Source organism: Astyanax mexicanus, chromosome 6 (assembly GCF_023375975.1).
Source record: "Astyanax mexicanus isolate ESR-SI-001 chromosome 6, AstMex3_surface, whole genome shotgun sequence".
Classification (NCBI taxonomy): Eukaryota; Metazoa; Chordata; class Actinopteri; order Characiformes; family Acestrorhamphidae; genus Astyanax; species Astyanax mexicanus.
The window spans coordinates 22,882,334-22,908,362 of NC_064413.1; the positions used below are offsets into that span (position 1 = coordinate 22,882,334).

Genomic DNA, 26,029 nt, shown 5'->3' on the forward strand with positions numbered 1-26,029 from the left:
CACCATGTTTACATCTGTACGCCACAGAGCGCTCTTTCTTTCTATTGGTCAGCGTCAGGGAGCACGTCGCGCGCGGACCAGGTCAAACTAGGCGATAAAATACCAAAAATTCTAACGTTAGTCTTTTCGTCTGATAAAATTGGGTCAAAATCGTGCTAAAATCGTGTAGTCTGATCCGGGCATAAGAGAGAAAAGCGAGAGAAAGATGTCAGTTTATATTTCGGCAGAGGTTTGAAAAAAAAAAAAAAATGAAATATTTGTTTCATTAGGTAGCCATACAATTACCCTTAAGCAACAATCAACTCTACTAACAAACTACACAACATACACAAGAAGGCCTCAGTAAAATAACTTAATAATACTCTCATAATATTTCTTATAATTGACTGTGAGCCAAATGTCACATATTTGAAGTGGAGTACACATCCTACTTCTTCCTATAGCACAATACACACATGTAATGTAAAAGCAGGTACAGGGCTGTAAAAATGTGGCAAATTCTGTTGGACTGTGAATAAAAGGCACACAGAAGGATTTTATGTGGCATGAAAATGTCAACAGACCAACAGCAACAGGTATTTGACAGCAGGATGCCTTCATTATTACACTATGTTTTCTGTGACAGGTGGCTCTTGTCCGAAGTGTGGAGAAACTGTGCCAGCAGAAGCTCACCTGCCAGCAAGACCACCACTGTCAGTCCCAGGCTTCCAATTTAAAGATCAGAAGAGAGGACACTGAGTAGCAAAATGTAACAGATAGTAAATAATGAAATATTTTAGTAAGTAGTGCATTAAAACTGAGCTTTTTAACTTTTATGGGCTGTTTGAATGAGCAAAATCTATTCAAAATTATGTTAATTAACATTGCAACACTGATGAAGCATACACCTTTTATTTAAGAAAAACGTTTATCTCCCTATTTACTCTAATATAATTATTTTTTATAAAATACCTTCTGAACAATTTTTTTAATGCATATAGTTTAATTGCAAAACAGAAAACAATACGGCTATATGCACTGCATAATAATTAAACCAAAATAGACCAAGAACAATAACACAACAATTACTTTTGTCTACTCTAACAAAATTAACAATGTTTTAAAATATAAACTAACTTCTGAACAAAACACTTTTTTTTTTTTCATTTCAAGCATATAGTAGTATGCTTTATAGTATGATTATAACACCATAGCTTTGGGCAGAGAATCTAAGCTCTACCTGAGGGTAGGCTTTTTTCAATATTTTGTTTTTCAACTTGATGAATCCGGTTTAATGTTTTGATTGAGTTTATGTGCACAGTCAGCACTGCTGTAGCTGAGGTTGTGTTTGAATGTGAGGTAGATGCTACACCTGTGTTATCTCAGCTGAGGAAGAGCAGGAGCGCTCCCACTAATGTTTCAACCAGGGGCTGTCTTTCCTATTAATAACGTCTCTAAAGTCACACAAGGTTCTTTAATATAAGCCATGCTTGAGTTCATGTTACTTGTGACTGAAATATAAATACTATAGGACCTACATTTTACTAATCCATGTTCAACTATATGCTTTAAAATCAATCTGTTTACTTAATACATCAATTTATTGTGTTGTTGTCCTGCTTGTTAATTACATCTATGTACAATCCTGTGTCATATAGCTGCATTCCATGTAGTCCTGTGTAATGTGTAAAGACGACCACCAACACATTCCAATTTATATATAAGTTATATTAAAGAAAAAATTGTATGCTTTATAGTTTGTGTGAACAGTAAGCAGCAGCAGTGCTGGTGAAAATGTCAGATTTATTTATGCTTAGCATTATAAAGAATTATAAGGCATTTCATAAAAATCTGTCAATATAATGCAGATAAAAAAACATAATACCAGATCGCTGTCAGAGAACTTTTTATATCTCCATTTGATCTAATGTGTATCTTTGACACAACTGTCAACTACCAACAATGTTGAACATAACTGGACCAATAGAAATGATCCAGAATTGCTTGGAATAAAATTAGGGATGCACCAAATTTAAGGCAACTCAAAATATTCCACCGAAAATGCTCTATTAACATAAATTAAATCAAATTTTGCTTAGTATCAGTTTTTTTTATTTTGCACACATGTGACTTGAGTAGCACTGCTGAAGTAAATTCATGAGTAGAATAGCACTGCTGAAGAAAATGTATTGTGCTTTGTTGTTGTACAGTTGGTGTCTGTTGAGATATTAAAAAACATGTTTAATTAATATTTATAAACTGGGGTTTTGTAATTGCTGTGTCCTTAAAAAAGCAAGACAAAAGGATTTGTGCAGGCTATTTAATTTATTCAATAGTAGAAAAGTGGCAAAATGAATGAAAACATGTTCTGTGTTTTGTATTCAGCCTTTGGACAAATTTATTTCGGTACATCTCTAAATCTTTCTATGCTGAAATTCATTGAAGTCTAATAAGAATTGTATTTGTCCACATTACATACTGTAAATGTACATTTAAATTAGCACTGTATTTAGACAGTAGTGTAGAAAATATTGTAATCAGTAAAATTTTCAATGCACATTTCTGTACAGAACCTTCTGTGCGCTGTGTTGCTTCTCTGCAGCGTGTAATCTAAAGTGTAAAGTAAGCGAGGGTCTCGACGAAAAGCTTTGGCCACAAATGTTACAAACAAATGTACTTTTAGGGCTGTAGGTGTCCTGCAGTAACTTCTTCCTGTGCACCATCTTGTGTCTTCCAAAAGCACTGGGGTCAGCGAATGACCGTGGGCAGAGAGGACAGGCGTAGGGTCTCGCTCCAGAGTGGACGTTATAGTGGACGTCGAGGTTAAATTTCTTGGCAAAACTCTTTCCACACTGAATACATTTGAAAGGCCTCTCTCCAGTATGCAACCTCAAGTGACAAATAAATGATCTTTTTGCTGTAAGAGTTTTTCCACAGATATTGCAGATAAAAGATTCCCTGATCTGTTTTTCACACGTCAGAGAAACCGAGGTCCTTTTTGCAAAACGTCTGGCCACTGGAACCGTTGCAGATAAATTAAAATTGTTCTCAAAATTTAAAGACATGCAGTTTGAGTCTGGGTTTGTTGATTGTGAGTGACTGTCCCTGTGCAGCTGTGTGGAACTGGGCTGTAGATCAGGCATCAGTAAGCAGGAGACATCAAACTCGTCCTCCTCCTCCGTTTTAGGCTGTGGGAAATGCTCAGTGCTCTCTGTCTCGTTGTTTTGATCCAACAGGGCAGGATCCTCATGCTCATTTTCGAAGTCTGCAGTGACATCTGGACTGCATTCTGGATTCTGGAGACCAGGTCCAGTCCTCTCTAATTCAGTCTTAAGTTCATAAAGTGGGGGGTTCCCTTTACTATCCTCACACACAGGTGTAGGAACTACATCATTGGATGTTGCTGAGGAAAGAGAAAGAGAATCATTCAGAAAGGCACTTATTCAATAATTAAAAAAATACATTTTGACAGTTCAAAAAAACTGTCAAAGGTGTCTTAGCATGCACTCCAAATTCTTTTTTTTAAGCAGTTAGATTTGAATATTTAAAAGGTCATGTGAACAGCATATTCAGGTGTCATCTAGGCCTTGAAATCAGACATGGAATCTGACATGTATATGCTTAGTCTGTTGCTTTTTTGTCTGCACATACATGCAAATTTAACCAGAAATATCGACCATCATTAAATAAATCTAAATATAATATTACATGAAATTATAAAAAAAAATAAAAATATTAACATCAATATTTGGTGTTAAAATGACTGCATGTTAATTATCAGAATGCTGCGACAGCAGGTTTGAAGTTTACCTCACTTGATTCTGTGAGAATACTGGCTGGTTGTAAAGTGAGAAAAACCTTGATCGCGTTCTTCAGACGCAAAAATGTAAAAATCTGATTTTCCATTTTTAAATGCAACTTTACAGAAATTAAAGTTTAAAAATAAATTTTAAAAAATCCCAAAGTATCAGATTCATTAAAAATGAATGATTAGATGCTGTTCATTCATTATGGATTGTTAAAGCAATGTAAAAGGCAGATGCAGTTTATAAAAGAAACGTGTTGATATAATAGCACCACACAGACTAGTCTTGTTTGTACCTAAAATTTAAAGCATCCATATTCTAAAATGGTTTTAAGGTTCAATTTAGACCTGATCACGATTTAAAGCTCTATTTATCTCCCTACATTTAACATGCTTTTGTAAATGCACCTTTAACACCTTTAGGTTATAACATTAATGAGTTTAGTTCTGTTCTGTTGTGTAGTGTCTTAATGTAAAAAAGCACAATATGAATGTGTGAGACTAAACTTTGGTAGGCAGATATAAGCAGATATGTAAACAAATTGGTTCTTGTGACATTGTGGCCACTGTGAATTGAAAACATTCATTCAGTACTCTGATAGCTGCAGAAAATCAGAATTTGATCTACACATTTACATTCACTTTAGTAATCAAGCACATAATCTTAGAGAAGCATGTGACCTGAACTTTAAACATTCTGCTGCTGCTTTCTGTAAACATGAACCCGCTAGTAATTTCTAATGGTACATAAGTCTACCCTGCTAAACCCGTCCTTCTACCCCACTAACCTACACCTGACATTAAGCATGATACCAATAGGTTACCAACACCAATATATATATATATATATATATATATATATATATATATATATATATATATATATATATATATATGCTCCAGAAAGTCCTTGTATTCTACTAGCAAAGCTTCTCTACAAGAACTAGAAAAGCTGTGTGGGTGTATTTCTACATCTGTGCTAGCAATGGGTACAACGTTTGATAAAATAAGGCATATGAGACCTCTGATTAAAAAAATAATAATTAAAAAATCAATACTCTTGTTCCCGTGTTCATCTCTAATAAATTATTAAACAGTAGCATGAGTTTCTCAAACTCACTGTTACAATCCACCTCTTCTTCTTCAATTTGGCTAATGGATCTGTCCATCACCTCAGCTTTTGCTCCACCTAGTGCAGGGTTCCATTTCTGCAGCATGACACACTGGAGACAAACAATCAATGAATTGTTGGCACTTCAGTCTAATGACATTTAATGGCCACAGACATCACTGCATTCTAGTGCATTAGAGGCTAGCAACCTTTTAATGGTCTTCTCATTAGCTGTTCTCATTTCACAAATGAAAATTGAGCAACTGGCCCTACATCTTTACATTTTAATAAGATCAGTCAGATGCCATCGCATAACGAAGGTAAAAATGGCAAATCAAACACTATATCCCATATACTCAAAAATGAGCTTGTAGAGACCAGCTGCCTGAGAGAGCAATAGCAGCTAGCTCAAACATGACTAAAAACCATGATGAAGACGGTCATGATGAAGACTGTAGAGACCTGCTACCTCAAGGAATGCTGACAGTTAGTTCGAACGTGGTGACCAATAAAATTAAAATCAAAATAATCTCTTGATTTTTTAACAATAAAATAGTATTGTAAAAAAAGGAGTGGTAGGGGGAGCCCAAAAGCAAAAATATATTTCATATAACACTGCTTTAATTTCTAAATGTTTGTTTATGTACCAACATTGGCATATATGTGCATATGTGAAACATATTGGAATTCACATAATTTCCCACAAACCCACTTAATGTTCTTAAGGTATATTTTCAACTGGTGCTCCTACTTCATTTTTATCAAGGTGGTCAGTCATAACACCAATCGGCTGCCATTGAGTGTAGAGACCCACTGCCTGAAGAAACACTGGCAGCAAGCTCAAACATGATGATTACAAAAAAAAAAGCAGAACCATCAATTTTCTTTCCCTTTTTCTTAAATATTAAAATAATTCTTCTCCTCCCCGTTTCACCTAAAATTAGGCCACAATCTGCTTCTGCACCAACGAGCACTTGTAGTTTAAATTCTATTTATTTTTAGATGGAGTTGTACTCTACCAATATATCTGAAACACTTACCCACTGCCCTCTTTTAAATGCTGCAAATTCACTCCCAGAGTCTGCAGAATGAAAACAATCAGACATTAAATGTAAGTGATCAAAAATAAACATTAAAACCAAAATAGACATGTTTGAAATCATTATATAAAGGTATATTAATCAAATGTGTTAAGGGATCTGTGATAACAATTTACAAAGAGAGGAACCATGATTTTGGACCACAATATGTATAGATTTTGATAAATGTTCAGTACTGGACAGATGTTTGGATCTGACCAATATTTCAATACATTTAGAATTAGTAGCTTATAATAACAGCTTAAAATCAATGTGATGCTTCGTTGACCTTATATATAGAGAACATCATCTCTATCATTGCCACTCTAAGCTTGGCAGGCTGCTAACGCTGCCATGTACGGGAAAAAAAAAACTCTCAATCATCTCAAGTTTGAAGTATATTTTCTTAAAAGTATATTTTCTCTATGTATTTTCTCTTGCACACAATTACCACAAGTAGTTAAACAACTGCACCAGGGCCTTTTGTCCTTTGAACCAGGACTGATCAACATCACTATGTAACTTTACTGAAGCTCTAATGCCAGAATGTACTTAAATCCCAACAGCAACGATACAACACCTAGTGTAAAGTCAAAACCAAGATTAAGGAATATGGGCTCCAACAGCAGAAGAACACATCAGGTTTCACTTTTGTCAGACAAGGAGAAAGCTGATGCCGCAGTGAGCACATATTTATTTACATATTTAACAAAACTGGACAGGAACCTAGCCTGGTCTGATAAATTTCAACATTGGTACGATTATTTAAAAAAATGTCACTAACCATGTGCATCCCTTCATGGCCACAATTCACCCATCGTGAATTGTGATGCTTCATGTTACAAAACTAAGATCATCTTAAACTAAGCTCCTAAAAATGCATGATGCTATCATGTCATCATTGGCCAGAATCTCAGAGGAATGTTTATACTATGTAAAATGTATGCCACAAAGAATTTAGGCTGTTTTAATGAAAAAGGGAGGCCTTATAAAGTAAGTATACATATAAAGTATAAAGTGTGTTGTGTGTATAGAACCATTAAATTTGATTTTTGGTGCAATAAAAGATTTTATATGAGGACAACAATATTTTACACAAATAAAAAAAAACAATGTTTTTGCTACTCTCAAAACTAAAGGTGTCCATTTTCAGTGATGTATTGACCGCAGTGGGCAGAAGTACGAACTAAATAAATAAACACTCAATCAGCTTTTTTTAATCAGTGAGGTCAGGCAGTTAGAAATGGTACATTCTTTCTTTATCATTCAACTTTGCCCCACCACTCTGAACTCTCCAATTAAGATATCACATTCTTTTTAGCAAAATCTTGTAGGTCTGCAAAGTGATTAAAAATCTCCTAATTTTAGTGATGTCTTATGAAGTATCCCTCTGAATTACAGGAGAGAACTGAATAGGAAATCCTGGAGATATAACCATCATTGACTGAATCAGGTGTAGGAAAAAGGTTAAACTTTGTAGTATGATAGACCACCAGACATGGCCATTGAGAAACTCTACAGCAGGGCTCAAGACTGCATCCCTCCAGGACCAGGACAAAAGACCACATGCTTTAAGTCATACGTTTTCGAACAGAATCTTGAATACTTTATATATAGGTCTAAAAAGTCCAAAAGGTTGTAGTTTGTTTCACTCTGAAGCCAATCCCTTTTTTTCTGCTACCAGACTAAAACCATCTGTGTTTGACATTAAAAGATGAATATGACACAAAAAAATCAACATTTCAGTTTTTATTTCCAGGTATTTACATCTGGATCTGATACCCAGTTTAGAAGATAACACCTCTTATCAGAACCCACTCATTTTTCTGTAAGCAGTAGTATTGGAACATGTGACTGGCAGGTGTTTTTAGTTGCTCAGGTGTGTTCTGATACAGTAATTATTCAATAATATATTGTATTGTATTGTATATCGGCCTGTAGCCTGCTGCTTATCCTGGCTAGCACTGCTGGAGCAGTATTGGCATTAACCACTAATCATGCTAAGCGCTAACTCTTTCACTGTTCAAAGGTGAGTATATCGGACTGTTGTCTGTGTGTTTACCGTGATAAAACAAGCTATGTGGGATGAACCACTAGCTAATATCTCCCTGGCTTACCGGAACACTCAGGGTTCCTCAGTGTAGTGCTAGTATATGCCGCCTGACAGCGCTACACAGAGCTGACAGGCGCTTAACAACAGCGCAACACAGCGCTAACACAGTGGCTAGCTGCACCCAGCCTTATTGGAAATATAGGCTATCTGTAAATAAACTAGATTTTAGGAGAAAAATCTGTGACTATTAACACCCAGTGCTCATTTGACTTTAAAAGAAAGTGGGTTTTTTAGGAATTAGAGTTTTGTTTACTTAGCTTAGCTTTACTTAACTTAGTTCCACCCACCCAGCGTCCAGACCTGCTGAATTAGAAGTAAAACATGGCGACACCTTTGTTCCTTACTAGTGTTGCTTGATGCGCCCTATAATCTGGTGCGCCTTGTGTATGAAAATAGGCGTTCATTCATATTTTAAGAAAAATGGGTGGGTTCAGACAGAAGGTGCTACCTTCTGAAATGTGCATCAGATCCAGGTGTAAACACCTGTTGATAAAAACTGAAATGTTGATATTTGAACCCAAAATGTTTTCAGTCTACAGTAGAAATAAAGGGATCGGCCTCACTATTCCGATGCCTTTGGAGGGAACTGTATATGAGAATCAGGTGGGCTGTTATGATGGTGTGCATTACACTAAGGAAGCTCCACTGAGTCCAAGTAACAACACGTGGAAACCCACTCAGAGCCCATGCCCACCTGGAACCCACCCAGCCCACGCTCCACCCATGTGAGCCTAAGAGCAGGTACATTGGCTTGCCCAACCACAGACTGTATATACAGGTCATGGTCTCTCTGCTGCTCTGTGGATGCTTTACTACAGCAGATGTTGTCTCGCTGCTGTGAAGAAGTCAGGTTTTCTAAGCTACTCTACTAACCGGAGGTCAGGTCAGTGTTAACAGGCGCCTCCTCGACCTCGCTCTTCTCCTCCGGAGGTGTTTGAGCAGGAGGCGGCTGCTCCATGCTGTAGAGTTTCTGCTTTAAATCCCGGTTCTCCCTCTGGCTCCTCCTGATCTCCATCTGTAGAGACTGGACCCAGCTGTCGGTCAGGGCGCAGATATCCGACACTGCTGTTTTCATCAGACCGTCCAGGATGGCCGTGAGCTGGATCTGAAAGTGAGACTCCACCATGATGAACCTGGAGACACTGCTGCTCTCTCTAAATGATCAAAACACTCATTTAACAGCCCTTTCCCTGATAACTGTGCGCTTTCTGAACCAGCTTCAGTCAACACCACTCAACCTCACAGAGAGAAGGCTGTGCTCCAATAAGCGCCTGTGCACTACAGCGTCTAGCTAGCTAGTTTAGTTAGTAAAATCATGTATATTACTATTTTTATTGTTTGATTGATTGAACTGTGTAATAAATAAATGATACATTGAGTAAAATATTATAATTTACAAAATAATTTATTATATAATGTAAACCATACATATAATTAATTCTAATGAAAGAGTGACATAAAAATAGAGTAAAAATACAAAAAGAGAAAAATAAAACCAAATAAAATAAAGATGACACAGAAGTGTTCGACTTTTTACCTCTGTTTGGCAAATACATTTATCATAACCTCTTAGAAATTTAGTATTATGTTTAGCACACACACACAAACACACAAATACTAATAATGTCTATATTCAGCTCTGGAAAACATTAAAAGATCACTTCAGTTTCTGAATCAGTTTCTCTGAATTTGCTATGTATGCCTTTTATAGGTATATATTTGAATAAAATGAACATGTTTTATTCTACAACATGTCTCCCAAATGAATGAAATAGCAAAAAAATATGCAGAGCTTTCAGAGCTTTTCATATATATAAATATATATATATATATATATATATATATATATATATATATATATATATATATATATATATATATATATATATATATATATATATGGAGGGCACCTGTTTGAGTGCACTAAATAGAAGCGCCACAAATTAGAACACAGCCTTCTTTCGCGGACTGTTCTTTGTCTATTTTACTCGGTCTTGACTGGGAGGTTGGCGCATCCTGCTGGCTGAGCAGGGAAACATAATAAATAATATTATGCAAGCATAATAAAAGTCCTTGTTGTTTCCGGTGTTTCTACGCCATTCAAAGTGGCCAGGTTCTCGGTTTTCCCACCAAATTTGGTTTATTTAAAAATCCAGTCGCGGGTGAAAATTCAGGGATGGGTAATTTTGGGCTACTTTTAAAAATTACCGCTGCCGCCAAAAAACAAAAAAAGTCACAGTGTAAACAGAAATTACCACCAAATTATTTTTTGCTAATTATGTTACTATTAAGTCTTCTTGACTGGAAAATAAAACTGTAATAAAACAATAAAAATAATGCATTATTATTATTATTATTATTATTATTATTATTATTATTATTATTATTATTATTATTATTATTGTTATTATTATTATTATTATTATTATTATTATTATTATTATACTTGTAATGCAAGTAAAATTCAGCGTAATTTAATGTTTTTTGCCTTCAGGGTTCACCACAACATATAATTGCAATATAATTAAGATAATGTACTAATAATGATGTTATAAATATTAGTCTTTTACAGTCAGACGCAAATCATTTAAAAAATTAAAAGTCAGCACCGTTTAAAAAATCATTTTATTCTTGCACATAGATTTTAATTATTATATCAAACAATAATAATAATAGTAATAATAATAATAATAGTTTTCCACACTGATATTATTATTATTATTATAATTAAACCATGATTATTATTATTATTATTATTATTATTATTAATAATAATAATAATAATAATAATAATAATAATAATAATAATAATAATAATAATATAAAAGTTGTAATTCAAATAAATACAGCGTTAATTTAATGTTCTTTGCCACCAGGGTTCACCACAACATATAATTGCGCTATAATTGATAAAACTGTATTCATTAAATATTTTACAGTCAGACACTCAAAGCATTTAAAAATAAATATATAATATATGCGTTTCTATGGCTACAGAAGTGACGCGGCGCGCGGAAGCGTTCAGCGCGAAGATTGGCCGCTTGTTTTTTTTACAGAGTTCGTAAACTCTAGACCAGCAGCAGCAGCAGCAGCTTTTCCTGGAGGAGATTCAGCGTTTTTTCGAGAGCAAACCCTTGTATTATTTCATATTTACTGTTTTATTAAGTGTATTGTGTTTTACTTATTATATTATTGTTATATTGTCTGTATTGTCTGTTATTAATCATATATTTTGTTTTTCAGGTGTCGGAGGCCGGTGAGGGTATAACTTACTGACACCCCGCGGTCCGACATGGAGTTTTGGCGTAGCGAAGAGCATCGCCTGGAGGTTAGTAAACAACTATCTAATTTTACACAAAATTCATAGTGAAGAGTTAAAACTAGAGGTGGACCAGCATGAATTACAGCAGCTGTTAGTTCTGCAGGCGGAGTGTGAGGAAGTGATGAGTAGCTAGCCTAACCTAGTTAGCATAACATTAGCATTTTATTTAATAACTGTACCAGTCTGGAAAGGGTTCCTTGCTTGGGTGCTATAAAGGGTGGTATACGGGCTCACAAATATCATCAAATAAGCTCTAAAATGTTCAATGAGCTGCTCACAATATCAGCATTAACAGGGACAGTAAATTCTTGTAGATATTTTTATGTCCTATTTTTTTTTTAATGATTGTAAAGCATATTGCATGTATTTCTATTGCAGGGGGCTTCTGGTGGTTCAGGAGACCCCTTCATTCTGCTGCCTTTTTGTGTAAGTCGCTTTCAAACTTATTTTTAATCTGCCTTAAAATGCAGCCTGTTTAGTTTATACTGCAGTGGATATAACCATCAGTTGTGTTTTTTCATGTTTCTGAAGGGCACTGAGGAGCTGAGGGCTGCCTGTCTGCAGTGGCAGGGTGAGGGTAAGACCCCTGGATGGAGCTCAGGAGTGTCCAGCATGAGTTCCTCGAGGGGAAGCTGAGGGCCCTCATTCAGAAGGTCAGTAAAGCACAATGAACAATTAATTAAGATGCAGATAAACATCACAGTCACGTTTTACACACTGCAAATGCTTGCATATTTCAACATATGTTGATAACTGTTTTTAAAAATGGTTGGAATTTATTTTTATTGTAGGTGGAGTCTCACTGCGCACGCGACCCCCCCACTCTCCTGCCTTTATGCGTGAGTCTCCAACAAACTGTTATTGTTGATTTGTCTAAAAATGCAGTGTGTTTAGTTTATATTGCAGTGTATATAATACTGAGTTGTGTTCAGGAGGAGCCAGACCCCTGGACGGAGCTCAGGAGGGTTCAGCATGAGTTCCTCGAGGGGAAGCTGAGGGCCCTCATTCAGAAGGTCAGTAAAGCACAATGAATAATTAATTAAGATGCAAAAAAACATCACAGTCACGTTTTACACACTGTAAATGCTTGCATATGTCAAGATATGTTGAATGTTGTTTTTAAAAATGATTGTAATTTATTTTTATTGTAGGTGGAGTCTCACTGCGCACACGACCCCCCCACTCTCCTTCCTTTTTGCGTGAGTCTCTAGCAAACTGTTATTGTTGATTTGTGCGAAGAAGCTTCAGCTCCAGACCTGACCACCACCTCTCATCCGGAGCCATCCAGCCAGGGAGACACTGCACTGTCACCCACCACTAATACACAGTGCAGATCCCTGAAACGCCCTGTCACCAACTTTCGGACCTCCTTTGTGTGTCGTTTCAGGTCTCCTCGCCGAGTCCTGGTGCATGTAGAAGAGGCAGATCCCTCTCACCGGCTGGACCTTCAGGACACAAAGCCTGAATTGGAGCCAGTGCCAGCTGCACAGGTAAGAGTTTGGACTAAATCCTGCTGTCAGCTATAGAAGATTCACTGTATATCACATTTACTGTTTATCTCATTTAATAATAATTATGTTAATTCATGGTATAATTTAGTCCAAAACACTTTAGACATAATTCTTGTAGTCACGGCAATAGTGATAAGCATTTTACAATATATTACGTATAAAATTATATAAATATTTGACAAGCATTATGCAGTGAAATTATTAGTAAATTCTCTACAACAGTAAAGGTGAACAACAGTTCCCCTTCATTTCTGTGTCTCTGTCTCTGTCTCTTGTAGGACGAGGACGACCTGGAGAACGACGTGGAGGTCCTGGAGTTGGAGCATCACAGGCCAGGAGAGACAGCTCCAAACAGAAAGGTTAGATTTCAGTGTTAATTAAAGCAAAAGGATCAGCATAGAATCATAAAAATCTGCTGTTTTGTTCTGTTGTATTGTTAGTGCATGTATATGCAATGTCTGTGTCAATGTTTTTTATGCCATGTCTTACTTAATTCTTTGTTCTTTTATTTCTTTCCATGCAGAGAGGATGGCTACAGCACCTGCTCAGCTGCTTCAGGTGGAAAGCAAGAAAGAGCTGAAAAGGTGATCTGTAGAGGATCTGGCTGTAGAGCTGTACATACATACACAAACACATACATAAATACATACATACACACACACACACACATTGAATGGTTAGAATTTTGGTAAATGGACTGAGGCACACAGTAGGATGTAAGCAGTAATCTAGATGATGGGATAGTGGTCTGGAGGTTGTGGGTAATATCCTGTGATCTCCTATGTCGTGAGATTGGAGGGGGGTGAGTCTGGGATGCCAGAATTCACTGCTCAGTCTTCCTGAGGTGTTCAGCGTAACGCTTATGAAGGGAGGTCCTCAGCGGATGACCCCTGTGAAGAGCTTGTGGCGTAGTGAAGGATCAGTGTATCAGTGGGAGAAGGGAAGGATGGGTGTTTCATGTTTGGGATAAATGTTGCTGATTGGATGGCAAATGGCCACAGCAGCGTAGTTGTTAGCTGTAGGAGTTTATGGTTCTCGTGTAGTTTAATGTAAATGAGTGGGAGAGTAGAGTATAGAAGGGAATGGGTGTAGCTCTAGATTTAACCACAAAATGCGTTACTTACATAGATATAGAGATAGACGAATAGGATACACATAGAAATACACACACAGTAATACACTCACATACACACACACATACACATACATACACACAGTTTTAAACATATACATACACAAACACACGTACACATCATTTCAAACACACATACACACAACTGTTTTTGTCTTTATGTGCATAGTTGTATGTATGTAAGTATGTGTTTTTGTTTCTGTGTGTATGTAGGTATGTATGGATATGTGTGTTTGAAATTGTCTGTATGTATGTGTATATATGTCTGCATGTATGTGCATGTGTTTGTATGTGTAAGTTCATGTAAGTATGTGTGTTTGTATGGGTATGCATGTGTCCGTATGAATGTGTGTGTGTATGAATGTGTCTGTATGAATGTGTGTGTGTGGAGAATCTTGTGTGTTCCAATGGACCTGAATGGTATAAAAACATTTTGGGCACCCTAAAAAGTTTCATGATTTTTCTTTATAAATCATTGTTGGTTCAGATCTGCAATTTCAGTTAAATATATCATACAGAAGATGAACATAGTGATATTTGAGAAGTAAAATGAAGTTTGTAGGATTTATAGAAAGTGTGCAGTAATTCTTGAAATAAAATTTAAATTAAACAATTTTTAAAAATTTGGGCACGGTTGATTGCTGGTCCAAACAACCAGTGATTTATAAAGGACTGTTGTAAATGTTTCAAAGAATCCAATTTGCCCGATTACCAATCAGGATGCTCCTTCTGATCAGGATCATGATGGAGATGACCATGATGAGGATACTATCTCTGGGTGCTCTGAGAGGCCTTCAGAGGTAAAATGGTCAACTACAAATTCAGTGTTATTTGTACTGAAATAGCTAATGCATTTATGTCCTACTGAATACACAGAACATACAGTACACAGAACAAACAGAGCATTCCTTCCAACCTGGACCCTCCACATGCAGGCGTAGTAGGGTGACCTCTGAGGTGAATCAGCATTTCACAGTCAGTTATAATTTATGTGTTTTTGTATGTTCATGAATACGTCTCCCACAAATGAATAATGAAAATCTCTTTTTAAAGGTTGGAACAGACACTGTACGAGCATTGTACAAAAGAACACTGGAGCTGGATATACAGTACAAGCTCCTATAGAAAAAAGGATTAAGCCAAAAATACAACAACTGGAGTATGAAAAAATGCTATAGTCAGACTTATATTAAATGTTAATTTAATGTACATATCTCTCCCCTTTTAGCAGAAACACCCCTGAAAGATTATTTTTTAAATAAAACTCAATTAGTGATATAAGTCTTTCATTTGTCTCTTAGAATGTGTATATTCAATGAGTACTTTAGGACAGAGGTCCCTAATAGGCGGACCGCGGTCCGGGTGCGGACCCAGGCTTTGTCCAGTCCGGACCCAAACCGATAAACTACTAAGAAAGATTTAATTCTGACAGACAGTGTTCATTTAAAGTGGTGGAACGTTTATTGTCAGCAAAAAAAAAAAAAAACTCCCTCGCTCGCAGGCATGCTCTCTTTACTCCCAAAACAACCCCACCTCAAAACTAAGGCAGCCCCCAGGGGACAAAAAACATTCACAACTTTCCCTATCAGTTTTATTCACAACATAAAGTCTGATACAGTAATAATATAAAATAAAAATGCTGTTTAAAAAAAAAACCTGATATTTTGGTCAAGTTCAGCAAACATTTCTCCATATATTGTACGATTTATCATTCATGTAATTATTATCATGACAGACAGGCCTAAATCTAATATGAATAAAATTAAATCGAATAAATATAGCAAACAAAGATAACATACAGATTTACATTAATAGACTCGATAAGTTCAGGGTGTTTCCATTTATTCTATGATAGGTTGATAATGTAATTATTGTGACAGGCCTATTTAAAACAATAAATATTGTTGAAATATACTAGTATGTGTAATTTGTTTTGTCTTTCAGTTGTTGATGACATAAAACACTGACAGAACTACTAGGCTTCTTCAGTTTACAGTAAATAATACTGAATCATAACGCAAGTTAAAAATGGCGACAGTCCGGACCTTGGCTTGGCGAATATTTCTCTAACTGGACCGTACTGAATTCTAATTAAATACCCCTGCTTTAGGATATAGCAGACATATATTGAATATTATCCAAAAATATACTCTTATGGTAACAAACACTGAAAAAGAAAATTATTGGGGGAGGACATTCAGTGACTATAAGTGATTAGAAGGATGAGGTGAGATGCAGAAAACTAGTAATTTATCTATGGTCTTGACTAATCGTAAATCGCCTCAGATATTCACTCTCTGCATACTGTACAGGTGCTGGTCAACGAATTAGAATAATTTGAAATAGTGCAATCATGAAATTCTTTGACTGCATTTTTTATGCAGAAAGCAAATCAGGTGTTCACCGCACCTGTCCTACTCGTTAGACTAATCACAGAACTCGTTACCTGGAAAAAAATCTGCTCAGCTGAGCTTTCCAAAAGGCCCATTTAGGCCATTTAATTGTGACACTGTTGTTTTATTGAATTAGAATAATGGAGAAACCGTTTCGTTGAATTAGAATAAATGCTCAAATTTTTGTTTTCTGTGAAGAGTGTTCACTGTGCAGTATAAAGTCAGGGTTGAGTAGAATTTCTAAGTTGTAAAATCAATCATGGGTAAGCAGCGCGACCTCTCAACCGGAATAGTGGCTCAAATTCAAGCCCTTCGCCAACAAGGCTTGACCCAAACTAAAATTGCTGAGCAGCTCGGCATCAGCCAGTCTTCCGTCTGCAAAGCTCTCAAGAAAAACTGCAGCAAGCGCACCAACTGTTCCGGCGTCCGAAAAACTTCTGCTCGCGACAACAAGCAGCTGAGAAAGATCGCAGTCAGCAACCGGTTCAAGTCCACTTCCGAGCTCACCGACTTGTGGAACAAGCAGACCGGCGCTGACGTCTCCAGATCAACCACTTACCGCCGTCTGCGCGAACTCGGCTTCAAATCTCGCGTTCCAGCAGTAAAACCGATGCTGAACAAGAAACAAATGGAGAAACGGCTGAAGTGGGCCAAAGAACACGGCGAGTGGACTGCTGAAGACTGGCAGAAAGTGGTCTTCAGTGACGAATCACGCTTCTGCATCTCATTCGGTGACCAAGGTCCCCGTGTCTGGCGTCGTGGTGGCGAAACCTACAACCACGAGTGCGTGAAAAGATCCGTCAAGTTTCCCCAGAGCGTTATGGTCTGGGGATGCATGTCCGCTCGAGGTGTAGGGAAACTCTGCTTCCTCAAGAAGACTGTCAATGCTGCCGTATATCAAGATGTTCTGGAAACGTTCCTGATTCCGACTGTTGAGGAACAGTTCGGCGAAGAAGACTTCATATTTCAACAGGATCTTGCACCGGCTCATGCGGCAAAGTCGACCAAAGATTGGTTCACTAAAAAACAGCTTGAAGTTTTGGCATGGCCGGCCAACTCGCCTGACCTCAATGTCATTGAAAACCTTTGGGCCATCGCCAAGCGGAAAATTCGCGACAGAAAGCCTACTACGCTGGACCAACTGAAGCAGAACATCGCCACTGCCTGGGAAGCTGTGAGTGCGGAAACTTGCGACAAGCTGGTCAAATCGATGCCGCGGAGACTTCAGGCAGTCATACAAGCCAAGGGGGCAGCCACAAAATACTGAGAATGTGATGATTGTAATTATAATAAAAATTATTCTAATTCAATGAAACAACAGTGTCACAGTTAAATGGGCCTTTTGGAAAGCTCAGCTGAGCAATTTTTTTTCCAGGTAACGAGTTCTGTGATTAGTCTAACGAGTAGGACAGGTGCGGTGAACACCTGATTTGCTTTCTGCACAAAAAATGCATTCAAAGAATTTCATGACTGCACTATTTCAAATTATTCTAATTCGTTGACCAGCACCTGTATTCTTGCCTGTTCTGCATCACCTACAGTGTATATATATATATCAGTCTAAAAGAACAGAAGATGACAGCTGAGTACTCAGCTAACTAACTAGTAGCTGGTATAATCCTACTGTAGTGGGAATGAACACGATTACGGCATCATAACTACTGCTAAACAAGACGAACAAGTGCGTTAAAAAGGCCTTAAACTGGATTATGTTACACGGGTAAAGTGCTAAAGCAGCCTTAGCAGGGTTAACTTGTTATACTACTTAAAAGAAAGCGAGGCTGGGTTACTGTAAACAAGAGACAAACTGAGCTAGATAAAGTTTACTGCTTATCTGAATGATCCGTTCCACCTTAAATAGTGCAGCAGTTACATGCTAGTTTCTCGGGCGCCGTAATCTGATTACTGTACCATTTAAGGTGGACTGATTAATTTAAATGAGAGGCCAAATTCAGGCTCGTACACACACATGGATACTGCAGTGGAAAAGTTGGGAATATTTGTTCCTGTAGTAGAGAAGGCATCACTATAGTGTATTTTGAGGTTGGAGCAACTCAATCGCTATCCAACACACGTACTCTGCATGATTTGTAGCTAAGAAGGTGGGAGAAGTAGTGAGGAAAACGAAAGCAGGCGTGTCTACTATGGAGGACCAAAAATAACATAAGTATAAATAAATAAATGCAATAAATGTAGAAATAAATAAATATATAAATAAATGAATAAATATATAAACGTTGAAATAAATAAATATATTAATAAATGCACATAAAAATGAATGAATAAATAAATAAATACACAAATAATTGTATAGGTGAATAAATAAATGAATAAATATGTGGAAATGTGGAAATAAATCAATAAATAAATGTAGAAATGTTAAAATAAATGAATGAATAAATAAATAAATGTTGAAATAAATAAATGAAAAAATAAATAAATGTTGAAATAAATAAATGCACGTATAAATGAATGAATAAATAAATATATAAATAAGAAATGTATTTATTAATGTATTTATTAACCTATACAATTATTTATGCATGTTTTAATTTATTTATATATTTATTTATTGATTTATATGTGCATTTATTTATATATTTATTTCAACATTTATTTATTTCTAAATTTATTTATTTATTAATTTATTTATTTATTTATTCATTTATTTATGTATTTATTTCTACATTTATATGTGCATTTATTTATTTATACTTATGTCATTTTTGGTCCTCCATAGTTTACTTGTTAAAGAAATTTGAGAATCTGCTGGTAATGACCTGATTTTCAGTGTTTGTGACTCTCAGATTAGGTGAAGTTTGCAGTCAGGTTGCAGCAGTTTTTGTGGCTGTGGAACATTCATTATATTATATTTCTTATTTTGAAAAATGCCAAATTTGACGTTGATATAGTAATAATTTACCAAATAATGATAATAACACTAAACACCATAATTACTTTAATTTAATTTAATACTGTTAGCTGCTAAAAAAAGTAAAAGAAAAATAAAACTAAATTGAAAAATGTAAAACGAATAAAACAAAAGGCTTAAACTTTTCTTTACCGTGGCAAATACATTAATCATAATGTCTTAGAAATTTATTATTATGTTTAGTACTATACTGTTTACTAATAATATTAGATATTTATATGTATGCATTTGAAAAAAATATATATTATTTAGCTGCATTCAAAACTGTGTACCTTTAAGTGGTGTCATATATATTTATGAGTTTGTTTAAATGTTGACCCTGTTTAAATGTTTCTGACTTTAACATTTACTGAACCTAATATGAATCTTTTCTTCATTCAGTCTAATTAAAACAGTTACTGCAGTCTTCAAGTCCTCTGATGTCTGCCATCTGTATTTGTAATGGGATAAGGCTGCATTCCAAACCGAAAACTACCACACTAAACAACCATTTTAAGTCCATTTATTAGTACTAAAATAGTAGCTAAGAAGAAGGGTGTTTTTTGGGACACAGGCTGAAATATTTGGCAACAAGAACACCTCCCAACACCAATACGAGTCCCAACACAACTACTCTACATGGCTACATCTGTGTAACACAATTGAAATGCAGTTGCACTACATCAGAATGTCTGTCAGATAATCAGCATAAATGTTCATATAAATAAATGGTCTCATTCAATAAACCATATTTAATCACGCGTGTTAAAGCAAGAAAACACATAATTTTATTCCAGTAAGACATTCTATTGCAGTTCATTTTAACTTGTTTTATTTTCTTCTGTAAGTGGCAGTAAATGTTAAACATTTTTCAATTCCTCTAAAATATCAGAGCTGTAACCAACACCAAAACATCCTTAGAGCAACATTCAGCTCCTCTAAACAAAGATAAGCATCTTTGTTCATCACTGGTCATCACTGGTCACAGACCACTTTCAGGACGCTGTTGGCTGAAAATTTCTGTTTGGAGAACAAGTCTCTGTCCAGCAGTGGCACTGTGATCCCCCTACGCAAATAACAGTTGCTCTGTGGTGGTCCTGTGGGATCCTGACCACTAAAACACTACAGGTTGTAATTACAGAACAACAAAGTGCTCCTGTAAGCTAAGAAAAATAAAGTGTTTTTAATGATTTGGCCAGTTAAAGTATTGTGAATCATCTGCTTTAGGAGTAAACCAATAGGTTTGATGATTTTACCTTAGTTTAGTAATACAAAACTAAATTGTGGTTCAACTGCTCATGTGGTTGCAATGGTCTACTGCATTTGACAGGTGCAGTTATTCCTAAACAATCAATGTTCTTCATTTCAGGCCAGGGGTTTATTGTTGTAGCTCATCATCAGACATACGCTAACATGCCAAATGTTATGGGACATGGGACTAGTATTGTGTCGCTTGACTTTTTCCATATTCCACTAAAGCTGTAGAATGCACCGCACTGACCTATAGGAAATGTGTGTGAAGCATTCTAAAGCAAATGTTCATGTAATTTCTGACAGTCACTTGTATGTGTGCATAAACATTTTTTGGCTGACACTGCCGGTCACAATCATTACCACCCACTGCTCTGTTCACTGTAGGTTGTAATGCCTTCTTCAGCCCTATCCGGATGGGATTAGGTTCTCAAGGGGGAGGTCTGTTAAAAATATTTCACAATTCTACTCAGTGATAATCCTCTGGCATCCGTGTGATAAAATAATAAAATTATAATAAAATTACCTATGTGTTCAGCGAAAAACAGTAGGTAATTCTGCCTGTAATTTTCTCAGAGGATGTCTGAGAAAAACACACACATGGTCGTTCCAGACAGGAATAGAATCACAGAGGACCCCCCTCCCCATAACAGAGAAATTACCTCAGGACCCCCTGACAAACTAATCCCGTCAGGATAGGGCTAAAGATTTACTCCTGTACACACGACACTGTGGATCAAGGAATGTCACATTGCCCTATGCATACTGGCTAGTGTTCAGGCTTACCCACAAGATAACACCTCACAACTTATGCATGAGCAAATGTACCCAATCCATCTCCTCTAGTGATAGACTTGCATACTGATATTCCATGGCTTTTGACATGTTAGTGTACAGATAGTCTTTCTCTATGTGCATATCAAAGGGTCTTTGTCATGGAAAGTTTTTTTGTGCATCTGTCGTACACTATATACGGCATAAGTATTAGTATTTGCTCACTCATCCAAATTAGTCCGGTTGAAATCACTTCCATGTCCATAGGTGTATAAGAACCTAGGAGTGCAGACTGCTCCTACAAACATTAGTGAAAGAATGGGTCGCTCTCAGGAGCTCAGTGAATTTTAGTGTGGGACTGTGATTGGAAGCCACCCAAAGTGACTGTGACCAACAGCAACTCGATCTGTCAACATAAAATGAAAGAGCAGGGTCAGTGGATGCTCGGTTTCAGTCGCGACAGACTTCCAGACTTCATGTGACCTTCAGATTAGCTCAAGAACAGTAGAGCTTCATAGAATGGGTTTCCATGGTTGAGCGGCTCAATCCAAACCTTACAACCCCAGACACAAGGCAGGCGAGCAGATATTTTTGGCAATTTTAGTGTACGTCTAAAACCTATTTAAACCTTCATTACTAATTAAGACTCATGCATTCGCTGATGTTTCTTCAGACTGCTGGGGTCCGCAAATGATTTTGGGCAGAGTGTGCAGGCATAAGGCTTTGCGCCAGTGTGGATGTTCTGGTGGATTTTTAAATTGTGCTTCAGAACGAAACTTTTCCCACACCATGTACACGAGTAGGGCCTTTCACCCGTGTGCATGGTGAGGTGGTATGAAAGCCCTTGTTTGGTTGAAAGGCTCTTCCCACAGATATTACAAATAAACTGACATTTGGGACTGCGGCTGCTCTGCTGCAGTTCTCGGCTGTGCATCCTTTTGTGTCTTCCAAAAGGGCTTGGATCAGCAAAAGATTTTGGGCACAGTGTGCAAACATAGGGCTTTGCTCCTGTGTGGATGTTCTGGTGGATTTGTAGGTTACTTCGATTGACAAACCTCTTCCCACACTGTGCGCATGCATACGGCCTCTCCCCAGTATGCATTGTAAAATGAACTGTAAGAGAATACTTAGAGGAAAGACTTTTCCCACATATATTACAAATATATCTTGGTCCTCTCGGTTTCCTGCTGTTGGTGGGATCGGAGTCTAAATCTGAACATTCAGCGTTCAGCAGATGTGTAGACTTTTCAGCGTTTCCCTCCAGTGATGCAAACATGCTGCAGTCTGAGAGGGTAGATTCTGAGTTTATAGGCAAAAGTGTGGAGCTCAATCTTAGATCAGGAGGCATGAAGTGTGAAGTATAAAACTGTTCCTGCTCTTCATCTTCTCTCTCCAGATCATCCTCATTTTCTTCTGTTTTATGTGAGAAATAGTGATGGCCATGTTGTGTACTGTGATTTTCTGGTTCACATGCTTCTTCTACAGCCAAACCGTCTAGTGTATCATCTTCATCGTCTCTGCTGTTGTCTTGACTGTGATTAGCTTCTGGGCTTTGGATCTCAGACTCAGCTTTCCTCTCACATTCAGTTTTAAGTCCTGGAAATTGACAGTCTGTTTCAGCGCTGGTGTAATCAGTAGCGTGAAGTACATCACCATTTGCTGCAAAAAAAAATTTAATAAGTTCATTACATGATAATAATAAAATTAATATGCTGTAATAAACATACAGTTATACATTCTACTCCACTTTTAGTTAAATACTGCAATTATACATAAGTTGTACATAATAAATGTACATTAATCTCTAAATAGAAGAAAGGAGTAATTCATGAAATTAATTAATAATTTTACATTAACCCTTTAACTTCTGCTCAACCATCTGGTAGAGCACATTTATATCACTACTGTATATCATATTGAATAAAAGATTGAACTGAACTTATGGGCAGAGGAATTTTAGGCCAAAAAATGTACTATATGTTATTGTCTTTAAATAATATGTCTCTTTACTTGTCATCCATAAATTACTCAACACATGTGGATTGATTTTGGTGGATTTTAAAACTATTTTTTTTAGAAAATTATAGTTTCAGAGGTTTAATGAGTGGAATTAAGCAACTTTATACAACAGGCACTTTTTTATTATTATTTCAAAAGACGTTTATTATTTCTCTAAACAGACAAATATAAAAATAAAAATATTCCAATTCATCTTTTTTCTTGGTGAGGACATTCTTCCGGGTTGTAGAAGGATGAGAATGAGTGAGCATATGTGCAAGTAATTTTAATCAAAACAAATCAGAAACTGTAAAAAAAACCCAAACTGAGATTAAACCTAAACTGACATGTAGAACACGCAAGACCAGACAAAGGCACACTAAAGGGGCTACTGAAAGGGCTACTTATACACAAGGACAGACAAGGAGCACCTGGGAAAGATATCAAGAGGTCTGGGAAACAAATGAGACAGATATGTCAGGGCTGGGACAGAGATAAGACAGAAACAAAACAAAGCCATGTGTTTAGAAGCACATGGTGTACAAAACAGAACAATGACAATTACAAGCCAGAAATAACAAAAGAATGCAAAAACATGAGGTATTACCTGTTAAAGGTATAAGTGCCAACTTTTTATGGCAAAAAAAAAAAAAACAGAAATCATTAATCTTACCATAAAATCTGTGCTGTGTTTTGCCAGTAATGGAAATATCCATCTCTTCCTCTTTCAGTCCTGGTAGGGCAGAAATCTGACGCTGCTGGACAAGTAAACACAAATAAACAACATTTGTGTAGCTGAAGAGAGTTAGCTACTAATCATAAACATTGCAGAACCTTGCATAAACCTAGACTTCCTTTATTAACACTTAATAAAGTATCATTTTGAATTCTGAATTTGATGAGTCAGAATGCAAAAGGAATTCACGGCACTTAAGCTCTGTCTTGCTAAATATATATTAATGGTAAACAAACCTTGTTGGTCATCAGATACAGCAGCTTGCTAGCTAGGAATATTATGGCAAACAGATTCTATGACTGCAGTTAACTTACACAATTTGGTAAACTATTTTAGATTTGTTGACTTTCAGACATTTAACATGATACTCACCCACTGACCTCCTGTAGGGCCTGTAGGTTCAATCTCAATGTTTACAGTCTTTTTTGCACACTCTGCTAAAAAAGTATAAAGACAAGATAAAGTGCATTGAGGAAAGGTTAAAACAATTATATATTACACAAAATGTATATGTAATGTGATTGTGAAAAACTGTTGCTTGATAAAGGTTCAGAACCCTGGTGTGATAATTAGGGGTAAGTGATATTGTATGATATTTAAAAATGTTGGCGATATTATTTTCATTTGCATTATTTTGGGCATTTAGCTTGTAGTTAATGAACATGCATGCTGTACTAAACAGGACTGTGTGCTTCTGCTCTACACATGTGATAGTCTCTTCACACACTACAAACCTGGTGCTTTCTTCAGACCCTCGTTGCCGCCAGGCTCTGGGAGTCCGGCCTGTGTGTCCACGCGCCCCGCTGCCTCCGCCTGCGTGCGGTGGGAGCTGTGGGACAGCGTTTGCTCCATGATGTGCAGTCTGCGCCTCAGCTCGCTGTTCTCGCTCCTGCTGGCCGTGATCTCGCGCTGCAGAGCGGCGTACCAGCGGACCGCCAGCGCGCACACGTCCTTCAGCAGCACGTCCACCAGAGCCCTGAGCTCCACATCAAACCCCGAGCAGCCCATCGCACCCAGCGCCTCCATCACACACCGCAGGAGGACCAGTTTACACCCACCACGGACACACAGACATTCAGTCAGGATACTGCTGTAGACTCCGCCTCCCGCGCTTCAGGAGTTATTCCGGTGTTACAACATGAACTGATCCCCACACAACCGCCCCTCTGCCTCTTGCTGAACCCACCACAACTGCACACACACACACACATACAGCTGCACTGACGGCTGCTGTATTATTTGCTTTTCTGGTGAGAAAAACAGTAAAGCAAAAAAATGATAAATAAGATCATTTATACATTTTAATATTAATAATATTAGTAAGTTTTTATTTTAACTGAAAGATCTAAGACTTTCCCTCTGAACGCAAAAGGCCCTTTTCTCTTAAATTTTGTCCATCACTGGATCAGTGTTAGTGAGCACTTCTCCTTTGCTGAGATAAACCATCCACCAGTCAAAAGATGCTGATTAGACTGATTACTACACAGGTGTACCTTGGACTGGCCACAATAAAAGGCCACTCAAAAATGTACAGTTTTACAGTATTGTGAGAATCTGGGGGTTTCAGAAAACCAGTCAGTGTCTGGTGTGACCCTCATTTGCCCCTCGCAGTACAACACATCTTCATATACAGCTCTGGAAAAAAAATAAAGAGAACACTCAAATTTCTGATTATGTTTATCTGATTTTGCTATTTATAGGTACATGTTTGAGTAAAATGAAGATTGTTGTTTTATTCTAGAAACTACAAACAAAAAAATGTCCAAATTCCAAACAAAAATATCGTCATTTAGAGCATAGAGCAGAAAATGAGAAATAAAAATGCAGAGCTTTTAGACCTCAAATAATGCAAAGAAAACAAGTTCATAATAATTCAAATGTTAAGAGTTCAGAAATCAATATTTGGTGGAACAA

The 26,029-nt window shown here is 36.9% G+C and overlaps 2 protein-coding genes and 1 long non-coding RNA gene across 10 annotated transcripts; 1 reads left to right on the forward strand and 2 right to left on the reverse strand.

The window, feature by feature from the left end:
• Positions 1-1,938: 1,938 nt before the first annotated feature.
• Positions 1,939-9,359, reverse strand: LOC103045083 (zinc finger protein 300). 2 transcript variants are annotated; one of them, XM_049480587.1, is made up of 4 exons: positions 8,961-9,359; positions 5,936-5,976; positions 4,905-5,007; positions 1,942-3,382 (listed from the first exon to the last, which is right to left on the reverse strand). In XM_049480587.1, the coding sequence occupies exons 1-4, from the start codon at positions 9,211-9,213 to the stop codon at positions 2,529-2,531; spliced, it is 1,251 nt and encodes a 416-aa protein (XP_049336544.1). In that variant the 5' UTR covers positions 9,214-9,359; the 3' UTR covers positions 1,942-2,528. The 2 variants fall into 2 exon arrangements, with proteins under 2 accessions (XP_049336545.1, XP_049336544.1); XM_049480588.1 differs by lacking the exons at positions 4,905-5,007; positions 5,936-5,976 and having other exon boundaries at positions 1,939-3,382.
• Positions 9,360-11,148: 1,789 nt separating this feature from the next.
• Positions 11,149-15,333, forward strand: LOC111193366 (uncharacterized). 4 transcript variants are annotated; one of them, XR_007439594.1, is made up of 11 exons: positions 11,149-11,415; positions 11,788-11,835; positions 11,941-12,062; positions 12,201-12,248; positions 12,342-12,422; positions 12,561-12,608; positions 12,797-12,899; positions 13,199-13,279; positions 13,444-14,852; positions 14,929-15,009; positions 15,106-15,333. It is a non-coding gene; the product is annotated as an uncharacterized LOC111193366 (long non-coding RNA). The 4 variants fall into 4 exon arrangements; XR_007439592.1 differs by having other exon boundaries at positions 13,444-15,009; XR_007439593.1 differs by having other exon boundaries at positions 14,929-15,333.
• A 4,530-nt stretch (positions 15,334-19,863) lies between these two features.
• Positions 19,864-25,880, reverse strand: LOC125802454 (zinc finger and SCAN domain-containing protein 31-like). Of its 4 annotated transcripts, none has more exons than XM_049480586.1 (4): positions 24,850-25,880; positions 24,488-24,549; positions 24,053-24,134; positions 19,864-23,040 (listed from the first exon to the last, which is right to left on the reverse strand). In XM_049480586.1, the coding sequence occupies exons 1-4, from the start codon at positions 25,139-25,141 to the stop codon at positions 22,022-22,024; spliced, it is 1,455 nt and encodes a 484-aa protein (XP_049336543.1). In that variant the 5' UTR covers positions 25,142-25,880; the 3' UTR covers positions 19,864-22,021. The 4 variants fall into 4 exon arrangements, with proteins under 4 accessions (XP_049336543.1, XP_049336541.1, XP_049336540.1 ...); XM_049480584.1 differs by having other exon boundaries at positions 24,488-24,552; positions 24,850-25,878; XM_049480583.1 differs by having other exon boundaries at positions 24,053-24,137; positions 24,850-25,877.
• Positions 25,881-26,029: the final 149 nt, after the last annotated feature.